The 16034-nt window shown below is 37.7% G+C and overlaps 1 protein-coding gene across 6 annotated transcripts in view; it reads right to left on the bottom strand.

Moving 5' to 3' along the window:
* ZNF280D (zinc finger protein 280D) overlaps nt 1-16034 on the bottom strand; it is a 38057-nt gene that overhangs the window by 9345 nt on the left and 12678 nt on the right. For 5 of the 6 annotated variants that reach the window (XR_010305354.1, XM_064157548.1, XM_064157550.1 and 2 more), the window contains 11 exons: nt 15314-15423; nt 13331-13560; nt 10818-10975; nt 10318-10418; nt 10059-10205; nt 9282-9416; nt 7717-7958; nt 6439-6579; nt 4832-4894; nt 4137-4255; nt 3927-3963 (listed from right to left, as the gene is read on the bottom strand). Coding sequence is in view for 5 of the 6 variants with exons in the window: in XM_064157548.1 (XP_064013618.1) it covers nt 3927-3963; nt 4137-4255; nt 4832-4894; nt 6439-6579; nt 7717-7958; nt 9282-9416; nt 10059-10205; nt 10318-10418; nt 10818-10975; nt 13331-13560; nt 15314-15423 (1483 nt within the window). In the remaining variant the exon portion in view is untranslated. Of the gene's footprint in view, nt 1-3498; nt 3876-3926; nt 3964-4136; nt 4256-4831; nt 4895-6438; nt 6580-7716; nt 7959-9281; nt 9417-10058; nt 10206-10317; nt 10419-10817; nt 10976-13330; nt 13561-15313; nt 15424-16034 lie in introns of those variants that run through there. The other variant, XM_064157552.1, reaches the window with a different exon arrangement.

The raw sequence follows: 16034 nt of genomic DNA, 5'->3' as shown, positions 1-16034 counted from the left end.
GACTGTAACTGCGAGTCATTGTTTCCAATTGTGATGTGATTCTGAAGAGCCCCATAAACAAGTCACTGCGTCACTGAATTACAAGATGAAGAAAAAATGACATTCATAGATCATTAAGAAGCTGCACAGCAAGAGTTACAAATACTGAGTGCAAGTTTGTCTTCTTCCAAAGCAAGTCACAGAGCGCCATGAAAAATTATCCCACAGCAAAACAATGTTTCTGTGTGTATTCGGTACTGCAAGTAACGAATTTATGAAGCTGCTACACAAGTGGGCTGCATCAAGAGAAGTGTGGCCAGTAGGACAAGGGAGTGGATTCTCCCGCTTTGCTCTCATCAGACCCCATCTGGAGTACTGCGTACAGTTCTAGAGCCCCCAACACAAGGGCATCAAACTGTTGGAGTGAGTCGAGAGGAGGGCCACAAAGATGATCAGAGGGCTGAAGCACCTCTGCTATGAGGATAGGCTCCAAGAGCTGGGGCTTTTCAGCCTGGAGAAGACTTTGAGGAGACCTCTGAGTGGCCTTCCAGTATCTGAAGGGGGCCTACAGGAAGGCTGGGGAGGGACTAGTTACAAGGTCTTCTAATGACAGGACAAGGAGTAATGAGTTTAAACTTTAAAAAATTAAGATCCTCATGGCAACCGGAACGTATTCTAAGCTTACGACCCTAGACTTTAGGTGTGCAGAATTTGATTGCTTCACGCATCTGCTGGCCAAAGTATCATAGGATGAAGTGCTAGAAGGAAGAGAGGTCCTGAACAGCTGGTCAATATTCAAGGATAACCTTGGAGCAATGTATACCAACGATGAGGAAAGCAGGGAAGAATGTTAGGAGGCCTGCCTGGCTGATCAAGTAGCTCCTGGACACACTGTCACACAGAAAGAAACTCTACAAGAAGTGCAAGAAAGGACAGCTAGAATGAGTGGTATACAAGGAAGCTGCCCGAGCAGCTAGAGGTCTGGTTAGGAAAGCCAAGGCACAGTTTGAATTCAATCTATCCAGGGAGGTCAAAGGGAACACTTAAGAATTTCTACAGGTACATTAACGGTAAAAAGAAGACAAAGGAAGGTGTCGGCTCCCTGATAAAGGAAACGGGTGAAATGGTCACAAGTGACATGTGAAACATTGAGGTTCTCAACGACTTCTTTACTTCAGTCTTCACTGCAAAGGCCTCCAGCCACACTCCTGGAGTCACAGAACATAATGGCAGGGAGGGCTGTTCAGTCCGGAGAAGAGGAGGCTCTGAGGTGACTTCATTGTGGCCTTTCAGTATCTGAAGGGGGGTTACAAAAAAGCTAGGGAGGGACTTTTTAGGATATCAGGTACTGACACAACTAGGGGGAATGGAGCAAAGCTGGAGGTGGGTAGATTCAGAATGGAGGTGAGGAGGAACTTCTTCAGCATGAGAGTGGCGAGAGCCTGGAATGGGTTGCCCAGGGAAGTGGTTGAGGCCCCATCCCCAGAGGTGTTTAAAGCCAGGCTGGATGAGGCTCTGGCTGGCCTGATCTAGGGTAAGACATCCCTGCCCATGGCAGGGGTGCTGGAATTACATGATCCTTGTGGTCCCTTCCAACCCTGACTGATTCTATTAAACTGGAAGAGGGGAGATTCAAAGTAGATGTTAGGAAAGGGCTCTTTACAGTAATGGTGGTGAAACACTGGAACAGGTTGCCTAAGGAGGTTGTGGATGCTCCCTCCCTGGAGGTGTTCAAGTCCAGGTTGGAGGACGCCTTGAGTAACCTGTTCTAGTGGGAGGTGTCCCCACCTATGGTGGGGGATTCAAACTGGATGATCTTTGAGGTCCTTTCCAGCCTAAACCATTCTATGATTCCAAGTGCACTCTCAGTCTTACATTTAGCAATGACACAAACTTACACATATTCTTGACTCCACTTCAAATCTTTCCAGTGCTCACTCATCTATTTCTAACTAACACTCTGTAAATCCAACATTCCTACTTGTTCTCATATGACATCACTGCAATGTATTGACAGTAAGATCCTTGTGCAGTGCTGACAACAGCCTGCCACAACTGTACCTCTTTCCTCACCATTACATACACCTGTAACCTTTCCTTCCATACAGTTCAGCAAACAGTAATTTCCAGTGCCGGCTCCAAGTAGAAAAGCTGCATTTTCCAGAGCTATCACAGCTCAATACTTTATTTTTCCATTGCTAGAGATGCACAGAAGTCAAAACCGTTGAAGGGCACAAGCCATTTTAGACTGATGAAGGGAATTATAGCTTGCCCTGCAAAATTACTCTTTCCAGTGTTTTGTCCAATTACAATATTCTGTGCTGGAAAAAAAAATATTTTTTTAAATGCTGTTTTGTAATACTTCCCCAAATTAACTTCCTTTCCCTGCTCATGCCTGTCATTAAATCTTCAATTCCTCTTCATAATATCTATTAGTTATCCTATTAGACCACCACCAGTTTTATTTAGCTGTATCAGTTTTATTCAGCTGGTGTTGCTCAATCTGGAGAAGAGGAAATTCTGGGAGGACCTTATCACACTGTACAACTGCCTGAAGGGAAGTTGTAGTAAGGTGGGGGGTCAGGCTCATGTCCCAAACAACTTGTGAGAAGATGAGAGGGCATGGCCTGAAGCTGTTCCAGGGCAGGTTTAGGTTGCGTGCTAGGAAGCACTTCACCACCTTCCTGGGCTGTCCATTCCTATGTCTAATTACTCTTTTCATGGGGGAGTCACCATCTCTGGACATGTTTAAGGAATGACTGGATGTGGCACTTAGTGACATGGTCTATTCAATGTGGCGGTGTTAGGTCATAGGCTGGACTTTATGGTCTCAGAGGGCTATTCCAGCCTCCATAATTCTGTAATCACATACTAAATATCTATTAATAGAGGTCTGAAGTTTACATCATGTATATTTTTCTCTACTATTACTCATAGCCATAGAAACTGTTAATGTTTGGGTCATATGACAGATCATTCCAGCACCTCTCTATACTGGCCACTTAATGGAAACCAAGAAAGAAAATGCTGAATAGTTATGATACTGGGAGTATTTCCAGCACTCAGTAAAGGCTGATCTATACTTAAGGGCCTAAGAATTCCCTCTCTGTTGGAAGAGTTCCTGTAATGCATGAGAAATATCTCATAACTTCAAAATCCTGCTACAGGCTAGATGGACTCAGTGATACCTTGTTAAATAAAGGCTAAACCATTTTCTTCCATCTTTTAAAATACCTTTCTTCCCAGTTCAATTGACACTTCTGTTCCTGTACTCTCAAGTAGTCCAGATAATTCAACTGACACGTCTCTGAAACTTCAACTAAGGCATTAATATGCTCACAAGCTACACTGTGAAGCCTCATGTACTGTTCCAGTATAAATGAGGGATAGCTTGACAAGTCTGAGTAATACCCCTTTGAGCAAATACCACAACACAGTCTCAGAAAAACTGCAGGTTCTTTCTCAAATCCTCAAAGAAACGGAAAGCCAAAATTATTACAGTTGGTTTTTTTTTCAAGACAGTATACCTTTGCCATTTAAGTAGTATAATTTTAAAAATTATTTCTAAATATATAAAATATTAAGGCTGAATTTGTCTTATTTCAATAACAATCACTTTTTAAGAACATAAACCACTCAATAAAGTCAGCACTACAAGGAAGGTGTTGTCAGCGTCTCACTATGTCTACACTTAGAAACCAGGACTGCAGTCCTAATACTGCAAAAATTATTTATGTCTTTCTGCTCCAACTGAACAAAAACCTGGGTTTGATTTTGGCTGCATTAGGTAGCAAATTTTTGTCCTCATTCTTCTAATTATGGACATGGTAAGAGCAAAACATTCCAAATTCCACGAAACAAGAAATCATCAAGTTCCAAGTACAAATTTCGGCGATCTGTGAAAAAAATCAATAGAAATAAACATTGAGCAGTAAAACAAAACTTACTCAGATACTTGCTCAGCAGTTGGGATATCTACAGGAACTGAAAATAAAAATAAAGGATTTAATTAAAAATATTTTAAAATGTGGAAACACAGAAGTACTCATTTCCAAATCTAAGTACACAGAAGTCATTACAACACAGCTGAAAAAACGGACTGCAATAAACCACAGACCTATGTCTACTGTATGAAAAAAACCACTACATGTACTCACCTTTCTCTAGAATAACTTGACAAGTGTGAGAGTGGCTTTCACTCAGATGTGTGGCCATGCTATCTAAGCCAGAAACATCAGTAAGGAAGTCACAGTTAAGACACACTACAGTCAAACCTCTAGAGAAGAGAAAGTAAAAGGGAAGTATAAACAAAACAGAACTATGAAAAAAGTTAACTTACAACAGTTGGACAAATTATACAAAGAACAAATTAAATTTATTGCAAATTTTGGATAAGATGATTCACAGAACATATTCTTGTTTTTTCCACACTGCAACTAGCTCCTGGAATGCCCTATCAATGGCCAAGGTATATCCACGCTGGATGTAACACAAAGAACACCACTTTAGAAAGAAATTTACCTGTAAAGCACAGGTTTCCTAGGGTTGGTGTTTTTTTCCTTTGGCTTTTGTTTTTCTCACCCCTTCTCCATTTTTCACATTATGAATAATTGGAAAATAAAAAAATAGAAATTTTTTTTTAATGCTCACAGTTAAGAAAAAGATAATAAATGTGGACAAGTAACAAATATTTGTCATTCAACAGAACAGTAGTGGAAGAACCACTGTTTTTATTTCCCTGCTTTTTCTAAATTGTGGAATCTTAGAAATTCAAGATGCTCTGCTCAAACTTGTCAGTTTACTAACAGAAAATAAAAACACAGTGATCTGCAACTGAAGAAAGTGCAATTACCGTAACTCTTCTGAGTGCCTCTTATAGATCCAAAATCTTTTACTTGGACGAGCACTGTGAAAACTAAATAAGAAAATATTACCACTTAAGACTTAGACTTACATTACTCCTCTATGATGTACATAGTACATGAAAACAGAAGCCTCTGTTGCTGACTTTTATTCTAAAGCATAAAATGGCTGAAAGCTTACAGGCTTGTTAATCTTAGCTCTACTTCCATCCTTTAAACGAGTTTGGGACAGAGAAGGCTTAACTTGGTCAGCCTAGTCCTGCAAGTAGAGTTACATGGCTTCCATCAGCAGTTTAGTTCTTGAAGCTCTGTGGCTGTAGCTATACAGTGCTCCATAGAAAAACCAATGCTCTGCTGATCTTGTGCTTTAAATGTGATGAATCTAATCACAAGCTATCTGATATGGAGGTTAACCATGCGTCAACACCCTACCCTCATAAGAACCAAAATGCAAGCAGGTTAGTACGGGGGCTGCTACTGCAGAAATACCCTCCAGCTGCCTTCCTTCTCATCATCTCTTGTTCCTTACACCCGTCAAGATAGGTGCTACAAAGGGTCAAAGTGGGACAAACACTATTTTACTGTACGGTTGAATTTCACAAAACCCAGAGCTTAGGCAACAGTAGGAACAATGAACGCTGAATTCCATTCTCCTCTTCTGGAGAAAACTTTCTGTTGTACAGTGTCCATTAATTTATATAACTTTTTTCAAGTGTGCAACCAATAGATTATATGTACAACAGCATGTGACTTACTTCAGCCTAGAATTTATACAAGTGTTGAAATTAATATCAATAGCTCAACATATAAAACATTAAAAAACTTGTAGACTTCAGTCACAAATCCAAGAATTCTAGCACTCAAAACTGCCAATGCATACAGATATATGCATTTAAAAAAACAATTGCATTCTGTATTTTTATGCAATACATTCAGCTTGTTCAGTGCACAGGATTAACAAATAGGCTTTCAAAATGTTGTTTCACCATCACTGCTACGTGATCTGTGTCTAATTGCTGCATAATACAATTCTATTGCTCTGAAAACTAGTGCACTTGTTTTCTTAACAGGCTTTTTTACAGCTGTCATCACCAATACCCTACAAAGCTTCATAACCAGTGACAAATGTCCTGCAAAATGGGATGTTACTTTTACAGATGACCAGAGGTAGCATAAGAAAAAGTATCTGCTTGAGCATGTTATTGGAGACATCCTTTACATGGTATTCTGAGCACAGATTTCACTGGCAATAGCTGTGACTGCAGGGATTCGGCACTTCAAAAATCACATGAGGTATTCAAACTGAAAGCCAAAGAATACACCGCAGTTGGTCATTATTTGTTATGTCTAGCTGAAGGGGCTATGAAAGATAACACAAACTCTGAAGCACACAGAATGCTGCCTGAACCACTGGATTTTTAAGGCAAAACAAGAACATGGAATCTTCAGTGCTCAGTAGAAAGTAAAAATCCAATCTTACATATTTCCCTGCCAGTCCTATAAGTCAGTTTAAAAATCAGCCAACAGAAACATCTAACACCTTTTATGAATTTAGTAAGTATTTGATAACCCATTAAAATCTTCAAAGAGTTCTTACCTCATCATGTGATTCACATAGGCTTTGCTACAGCTAGTGTTGTACCTGCATAAGCTACAATGGACATAGGCAGGAAAATGGCTTGCAAAATCTTTTATTTCAGAGTAACACTCAATGCATTTGTGAGCTCCCAAATGATACCTAAGAGTAACACAAAAAAGTTAATACTTAATATCAACCTTCAGGATCAGATAACTATTTCAAACTTTTTGCCTGAAGTCAGTAACAAGCTGACCTACTGTAGGAAAAAGAAACAACTTCAAAAATGTATCAGTTAAGTAGTTATTATAGGTTATGTTAGCACACATGAAGTAAACTACTTTTTCTTGAATTAAACTGTCATTATGACCTTAACAAAAACTGAGTTAGTTTAAGCATCTGTTATTTGCAACTCCTGGGAATATGATACTTCCATAAAAGAGAACCTCAGCTGCTGCTATTGTCACTATGTACTGGAAAAAGACTTCAAAGAAGTGCTTCATCCACCACAAGACAGAAAAAAGCCTTTGGCTTTCCTGTCACCCTAGTATTGTCCATGCGCTTTGGAATACCTGTAACACAAGAGTGTAACCCTGCTCTTATCAGTTCTGCTGGCCATTTTTCAATGTTTCAGAGCTACAAACTGTGAGTTTTAGCACGCTATTGGAAGGGAGACACCTAAGATCTCTGACAAAGAACCAACTCAGCTAATGAAACTATATTCTAGTTCTAGTCCATAAAGCACCTACGCAAAGATAGCAAAAGCCAGGAAATTGTAAGCCTGTTGTCCTTATGGACAGCATTCTCCCAACAGCTTGCCTCCACTTACTTAGAGCTTTGTTTTAGTAGCTCCCAAAATCAAGCTATCTCTTACGACAGACAAGACTTAATCTTTTAAATAGCAGACTCAAAACCTTCAAAAACCACTGAAAGAGGAAAATACTTTTCCCTGCACAAGAAAACATAGAGAACACTCAGGCAGATGTATTCTCCTCCACAGGTCACTTTTAAACATAAATCTGCCTAACAAGTCAGGATTTCAAGAGTCTGTGGCACTATGCAGAGAAAAAAAAAAATCTAACTTCAGAATGTGTGCTCCTCCACCATGAACTAGGCTATCTCCACCAAAACTGGTGAATGAAGATTCACAATTATAAATCACAGTACCAGTGTGTAGGAAGTTTGTGGGTTTACTTTTTTAGCCAAACTGAAATGTCAACCCTTCCATATTGCAGCATTAAAAATTATCTGGCGGTAAATAACTGATCATTTAAGGTATTTTTAATGCTAATATTTTACCTTAAATTATGCAATGCTGTATTTGTAATTTTTTTTTTTTTGCTGTTGGTCCATGTATTTTGCTTCTTTGATGCAGCTGGTTTTGATTTTGCTTTTGACTTATTTGTATTAGATCTGTTATGATTTTTAGTGGTTGTATTTTTAGCTTTGGGTGATAACTGAAAGGTGGAACTGCTTGTACTAACAGAAGATGTAGCTGATGATCCTGACTGAAGAGATCCAAGAGATGCTCGAATTGTCACCTATGAATATGAAAAAAAAATATTTAGAAGTTCTTCTTTCTATTTGTTTCAAAGTTTAAGCCACTTTAGGACAAAAGTCATAGCACAAAAAAAATAAAACCCCAAGAACAACACTCCTCAGCGAAGACTACTTTGAAAAATACAAAATACTGTTGATCAGAGTAAACTTAAGCTCACTAGTCTATTAGATGCTTTAAAAGCTCTTCCTTTGGTGAAAACACTCATGACAAAAAAAATGCTCTCTTCAGATCTGCAAATGGCAACATCCTGCTTTCTTGAAAGAACAATAGAAAACAAGCAGTAGTGGAGAACAAACAGGAGAGTCAGGCCAGTTAGCCCTACTAAGAAGACTATCAAACAGCACTAATGTCTGAATTTAGCTAAAGTCTTGTCTCATGATAAGCCAGTCTGCTTCCATGAGATATTTTTGCTCTAGATCTTAGAAGCCAGAAGTAGTCCCTCAAGGGTCTGACCTCCCATCTATCATTATCACACTCCCTTGCTGTGGCCTTAAATTTGCTCATCCAGTTTCCAAGTGCTGTATGACTCCAAATTATACTTCTTGCCCATAGTCACTCTTTAGAAGCACCTCATCATCTATACCTGGTTCCAAGGTCTTTGGACTTGTAATCTACATCCTGTCAAGCTCCAACAACAGAATTTACACATAACCTTCCATTAGATTCCGAAATCTTTAGAAAATTGAGATGTTGTCACAGAAAAGCAGCGCTTCACAATCTGACATGCAATACCATCAGCAACAATCAGTCATTTTCCCTTTCTGATTCTACAACAAATTGCTCTGTGAAGAGCTTAAAGAGGAAGAAAATTGCCATTTTCATAACTGAAAAGATCTGCATCTTTACATGTCAGCTAAAGAGGATCCAGTGAACTCAGTTTTAAGGACATACTGTCTGTGGAGAAGTAGGTCCTGCATGCTACATAATTTTTCTGCCATCTTCCTCAAGAAACCATGTAGGCTCCTTAGACCCACAGACAGACTATCTCCTTTCCCCCTAGCACAAAGGAAAAATTGGAGGGAAGAATTAACCAACAGCTCAAGAATACAGCACCACTGACTGAGCTACTGACATACACAAGTATGGAAAGATAGGACAGAGTGCAACATTACGGATCACCAGGAAGAAGCCATAAACTGAATGTGGCAACTCTTAAACAAGAGAGTATTCTCCAGATTTTAATTTTAAAGATGGCAAAAGTTTAAAAAAAATAAAAGAATAGCACTTCTCTCTATTCTATTCCTTCCTCTACCCATATATGTATTTCTTCGCTCCCCTCTAATTTTCTCTTATGAACATTCACCTTTGTTCCAGGGGGCAGTCCTTCTAACTGTTTGGGTTTCCTAAATGTTCGGTGATGCTGAGTCTTGTGATCCATTTTCTCTTTGCAGGTCAAAAATTGCAATCTGCATTTGGTGCAACGGTATATTCCCTTTTTCTTTTAAAAATGGAAGACAACCTATAGTAAGCATGTATGTAACGATAAACAAAACTCCAATCCTAGCTTTTCTCAAACAATGGTCATCCGGTTTCTATCACATTAACTAGACAAACTCCTAACATCATACAAAACCAACATACTGTTCAAGAATATTTTCATATTTGAACACACAAGGCACTATCATTACTAAGAGACGGCAGAATTAGTTTGCCTGTTACAAGAAGACATGATTTTGTCTCTATGTAGTGAAATGTTTGCTAGTAGCAAATAGCAGAGATAAACTTTTGAACATATTTTGAGTTGTTTTTAAACAGGCAGTTGCTGTCAAATGAACACATGACTAAATATCATAATTCCCTTAAAGATATTTCAGAAGAAGTAGATATGACTCTTCTATTATATTTTATTAACAGTATTTTATTATCTGGTAACAACCATTCATATTAGTTATGCTTTTTTTTCCCCAGAGAGATTCTTTAGATATACGTAGAATTTTTGTAGCATTAACAGTGGAAAATATCTGAGGCATTTAGTGCCATGGTCTAGTTGACTGGATAGGGCTGGGTGATAGGTTGGACTGGATGATCTGGAGGTCTCTTTCAACCTGGTTGATTCTATAATTCCATGATATCTGCTTACCTGATGCTTCATGTAATGATGCATATATGGCGCTCCAATTTTAATTACTTTGAGGCAAAATGGGCACAACAAATGCTTTGTGTTTTCATGAACTGTTCTAAAATGTGTTTCTACATCTGAGAAGACTGATGATCTGTAGTTGCATACCTGTAACAAAACAAGAGATTTTCTTGATAAAGTTTATTGAGAGTAAAGGTGGTGGGGGTAAAGTGGAGGTAGGTTGGTGGTGTGATATAAATAAAAACAGCCTTTCAAATACCTGGCAAACATACGGCATTTCACCTGGCTTATGATTGTCCTTCATATGTTGCAGAAGAACTTGCTCTGTTTCAAAGGATAATTCACAGATTTTACAAATTGCTAGAAAAAGTGGAAAAAAACAAGAAAAAAAAATCATTTGGGATCCTAAGAAGATACATTATAATACATATATATCAACTATATACACCTACAAAAGATAAAGCAATACAATGGTAATCCTTCCTACAAGTTCAGGAAGCCAGGAATGCAAGATTCTTAAACAACATTAATTCCTGCAGTTAAACTTTCAATTAAAAACCAAAAAAGCCAAAGACACAAACAAACAAAAAAGCTTTAAAAAATGTGTTTTCCCAACGCATCTCTTATAAAGCAAATGAGTGCTCTCAGGATTATTGCTCTTGAAGTGAAGTACTAGGGCTTTACTGTGGTTACAAACACGGAAAGTATGGCAGAAAATATCTCCAAATTCCAGGTCACATGTGACAGAATTCAACTCACTAGATGACTCGTAAGGCGTGTGTGTGCTTTCGATGTGGCACTGCAGCTGGAATGGGGTGGGAAACTGACGGTAACAGTGCTGGCAGGTAGTGTGGCTTTCCCAACTTTCACTGCTCTGCTTCTCAAGCTCCAAGTGATGTTTCATGTGGTTCATAAACCTTGAAATGACAGTGAGCAGATGCAAAAAAAGCTACATTTAAATTTCTGCTATACACAAACATTACACTCAGCACGTGCAGTATTCTTTAGGAACTTTACTCTAAAAGAGCTTCTGAATTTAAAAATAAGTTAAAAATCCATGGAATAAGTGTCCATTAAAAAACTCCATCGTAACAAAAAAAAGCCAAGTGAAGCAAGATGACTATGGCGAAACCATCTTTCCAAGGTTAAAAGAAACCCTTAACTATTAGAAAGAATGCAGCATATCTGAAACATATTCTATGACTAAGCAATCTACCGCATTTTTCCTGTGTGCTTAGACAAAAACACTGCCCTGGAATAAAGGGAAATTAATAACGGCAACAACAAAATAATGTCTGTTCATACTTCACCACTACTAGAGTCTCAAAGCCACATTCTGAACTAAGCGTAGCTTCAGCTCTGCTGAAAACTACTATGTAGCAAGAATATTATTTTCAATTAGGACATTGTAACATTATGTGAAAATACCTCCATCCAAAACCACCAGAGGCTTTCTTCGTACAAAGCATTCAGGGCTGAGTTTTGATGATGAACAGTTACCAAAACCACCACTGCACAGTTGACAGAGTATGACAAATATGGTGGGATGTTAGTATTTAAAATTACCACATTTTCATGTTTAATGTCCACCTATTTGCAGTAGGAACGTAGAAATCTAGGCACCCATGTTGTTGCCAGCTCAGTTGCTGGGGGAGCAGCACTAGGATAGGTTAGTGGCACAACCCACTACTACATTTCAAAAACTGTTCTATTTCAAATGTGCTTTATTTCAGTACAGGCAAATGAACTACTAAATGCAAGGCACACACAACAGGAATGTAGTTCTCAAAATGGTAACATCAGAACAATAAACAAACAGTCTCTTGACTACCATTGCTTAAAAAATAATCAAACAAAACAAAGCAACACCACAAAGCAACAAAAAAATCCCAACTAACTGAAAGTATCTAGGTATCTAAGCAGAAATGAACTGAAACCAGCACCTTAAGAGAACATAATTTCAATGGTGCGTTAAACTCAAATCATGGTATTGAATACACATCTGCATATGCAACTGGCAAAAACCATGCCAAGGAAACAAGGAATTATCCTGATGAATCACTTGGATTTTCCCTGAATTTAAGGTCCAGAAGCTTCCATTAAATGAAGAGAGATACCATGCGTTTATTTTGTCCTATATAAATCCTTAAAGGTGTTACAGATATCATGGAATAAAAATTCTACAGTTAGAGAACTCCAAAATATAGCTTCAAAGTTACAGCAAAAATTAATACAGCTGAAAGTTGACTCTAGAGAAAGTCAAATAAAAAAAGGAAGTGCTCATTTTGAGTGACTTGCTGTGAAACACATAAGTAGCACAGCACTAACCACTTACAGTGTAATACTAAGTAGAAAATGGTGCCTGAAAAGTACTTTTTAAAGTAAGCCCAGTATTGTAATGAAGTATTATTCACATGAAACCAGAAGAAAAACCTGTTGGCCCTTATCAAACATTGTTTATTGTTCTTAGAAATGCAAAGGAAAAATGCCCTAATTAACAGGAACTATGAAATCATGAGTAAACTCTTCTAAAGCCTAACAACATACATTTTCAAACTGCTTAAGACAAATTAGTGGCACTTATACTTAGGATTTACACAAACTTAATCAATAGCAAATTTAATGTTTGTAATTACACGAACATTTTACTTGTTCAGTAATATTAGTCTAGTGTTAGCATAAACCTGCTCATTTTAATTTGCAGACTGTACCCTTTGAAGAAATAGTCCATTTTTCAGCCTTACCTTCTGTCATTTTAGCTTCTCTTGAAGAACGCATGTAAAAAGGCTCAATGACCTTAGCCTCCAAAGGAACAATGACACAAACTCATCTACCTATTAAAAACTGCTTACTAAAGTTTTTCTGCAGCATTTGGAAGTAAAATTATTCCATTAAAATAACAGCTGTTACATAAGTAAACCACTAACTACGAGTCACTGCGTATCCCTAAAGGGAATTAACACTTGTATGTACTGATATCAACATCCATCCAGATGGCAAACTGCAAAATACTTTGTGCTGCCCTTTCCAACCCTACAGTTCCACAACTGCTCTCATTAAAACTATGTTTATGTTGGACACCATCAAAATGGGTACTCTAATTTGAGGAAAATTTTATTTATGGACATACATGTATAGTAAAATTAATTAATTTCTGTTCATTCGATATTATCAGTTTTTAATAAAAAATCCTATTCCAGAGAGACATACATTTAATACATGAGACAGTGCTACAGGCTGTGATTAACAATTAAGGAAATTATTTCAAATACCTTATGTTATTTTTAAGAACTTTCAGACAACTGAAGCACTTAAACGTCGTATGAGTCTTCTGCTCCTGTTGAACCTGCTGGGTGTCACCTTCATGTTTCCCATAATAGAAGTCTTTAACTAACATAATCAATTTTCCTTTCTCAAAATCAGCCACCTGGTTTGGTGTACTTGAACATTCTGTTTTGGTCACTTCCAGGAAAAAGTGATCTACCATATCTGGACAACAATACTGGGTGGAAAAAGGGAAGGACAAGAAACAACCAGAAACAAAGATATCAGTCTCTCTTACTGAACTGCATTCATGACAACACAATTTTAAACACTGAAGCCACTCGCTGATTAAGGTTACAGACAAATCTCAACTCTGATATACCAACTTTGTATTCAGTATGGATTTTGAACTGCAGGTTATCTTCAGGTAATATTTAGGTACCAAAACACTAAATATTACAGAACCTGAAATCAGATTGTTCTCCTAGGTTCATGTAAGATGCATTTAAGCTAGAAACTGGTACACCAGTGCTGTCTTACTCATAAAAAAAGTTTAACTGACTTGAATTTAGGAATGAGAAAAAGTAAAGTAGCTTTTATGCAAACATTTTGCTGGCAAGCGTATAAAAGTTTACTGAGAACTTCATGGAAACTTTTAAGTTCAACTACTTTAAAGAGCACGTATGTTGAAAGGGAAGAGACCGTTGCATAAGACAACCCTTGAAAGTGTGTCCAATCTGAAGCATTCTATGAAATCTTCAAAAGTTCTTTCCAGAACTACTGAAAAATTTTGAAATTTTAAGTCACATACCACACATTGTTCAAGCTTTTTTGTGTTGAAGTCTACATAATGAATGCTAAGTCCAACAACTATATTATGAAGTTCAATAGTTTTGAGGTACTACCTCATACAGAAAACACTAAGAAGTTTCCACCAGTGAACAAGACCAGAACATTTCAGAGCGGAGATCTTTCTCCTGATGAATAATAGTTCTTATGGTGTAGGACTACTGTCAACAAGCCTATTATTAGGGAGTTAATTTCCTGCTGTGGAAGGGTAATTGAGTATATTTATCCCATATAGTTTAACTAAAAATGTAACTAAATACTACTAAGTAAACCTATTTGTTCAATGGTTCTTTCATTCAGCTGATGTACTCAATGCAAAAGCCATTCTCTACAAATAATTAAGGAAAGGTAAAATCCTTGACTTTGTCCCGCTGTTACATACTTTGTGTTTTGAAACTAAAGACCACTAGCCCAGTGAATCCAAATGCCCCACATCAACAGTAACTTGCAGGCTCACACATTTCTATTACACAGTAATTGATATGTCATTTTTTTCCCCTGGGTTATTCACAATATATCCAGAGTGCAAAGTCCTTTCTCTGAGGTAGTACACATTGGCCAGAAAACTGCATCTATTTTAACCAAATATTGATAAATATTTTCCAGGAAACAACATCGGGTAGTTTCATCAACAGACTGAATGATGCTTAGTTTCAAGAAGCTTTGTCTCTTGCAATGTTCAAGTATGAACAATAAACTAAGTTTTTTCCCTTTGGCTAACAACCTTTTTAGCCACCGAGTGATAGACCAAGATAATAAGGTTATGTTTACACTGTCATCTTTGTCTCAGTAGTAATCAAATAGGCAGTCGGTAGACCCACATGTATCATGTACACTTCCCCTCATCAAATCCACCTAAGTCTTGCCAAGGGGTTGAGAAATCACAGCTGTGGCAGACAGACAGACATCCTACAGAGACTGCACATATGCTTCAATTCATTGGAAAATAAGGCCAAAACCAGCAGGATTTAAAACTACCCTACTCTATGCTTCCTCTCCACAACTGCAAGGCACCAAGCACCTGGGCTCTAGTTGATCATATGCAGATAGTCAGTCTTCTAGCTACCAAAACATGGCACTCTACCATAACCAAACAGAAGCCTATGTTTGTTACAATGTTTACAAGCCTCAAGATATTTTACCTTCATATGATTTTTTAAAGGGTCCATAAGATTGAAATGAATATTGCACTTTGGACAAGCTCGTGGAAAAGGTCCTCCATTTTTAATTGTGTTTGATACAGTGTTTGTGTCTGTAAAATATAAAATATGTTAATGTTCAGAACTTGCAAACAGGACACCTGGCTTATTCTAGCAAAATACACCACATCAGATTAAAACTATTGCAATTGCTGCAGCTGTAATAACCATCAATAAGCAAGGGTTTACACCATCTTTCAACTACTCTTCTTTCTGAAGTGAGTTTGAGTTTGTTCTGTTTGATACAAACTTAAAAACAACTTACACAAAACCTTGGCACAAAATAAAGAAAAAATAGGAGAGTGTGAAGGTTGTATGATAGATAAAACAAATTCTGTTCACAGAAATGAAAACTTTGCATACTTTACAAAACGCATTTTAACTCAGGAAGGCACGAGTAAGACCACAGAATAGTTGTACACATGCAGAGAAATACTTAGTGAAACCCACAATTTAGCTAATTGGAAAAATAAATGTGGTAAAAATTAATTACTCTTTCCCTTCCCCTCCCTTTTCAGACAGGATCATTTGGATCCCACCTGCTCCAACTCCTGTATGTAACAGTCAAAAAATCAAGACCATCACCACAGGGAACGAACTCAGCAGACTTAAAGTTCTTCCAGTACAGCAGTGCAGCCCCTCTCTCACTAGGAGTTATTCCTAC

Source organism: Pogoniulus pusillus, chromosome 17 (genome assembly GCF_015220805.1).
Source record: "Pogoniulus pusillus isolate bPogPus1 chromosome 17, bPogPus1.pri, whole genome shotgun sequence".
Taxonomy (NCBI): Eukaryota; Metazoa; Chordata; class Aves; order Piciformes; family Lybiidae; genus Pogoniulus; species Pogoniulus pusillus.
This window is presented reverse-complemented; position numbering and strand designations above follow the sequence as displayed.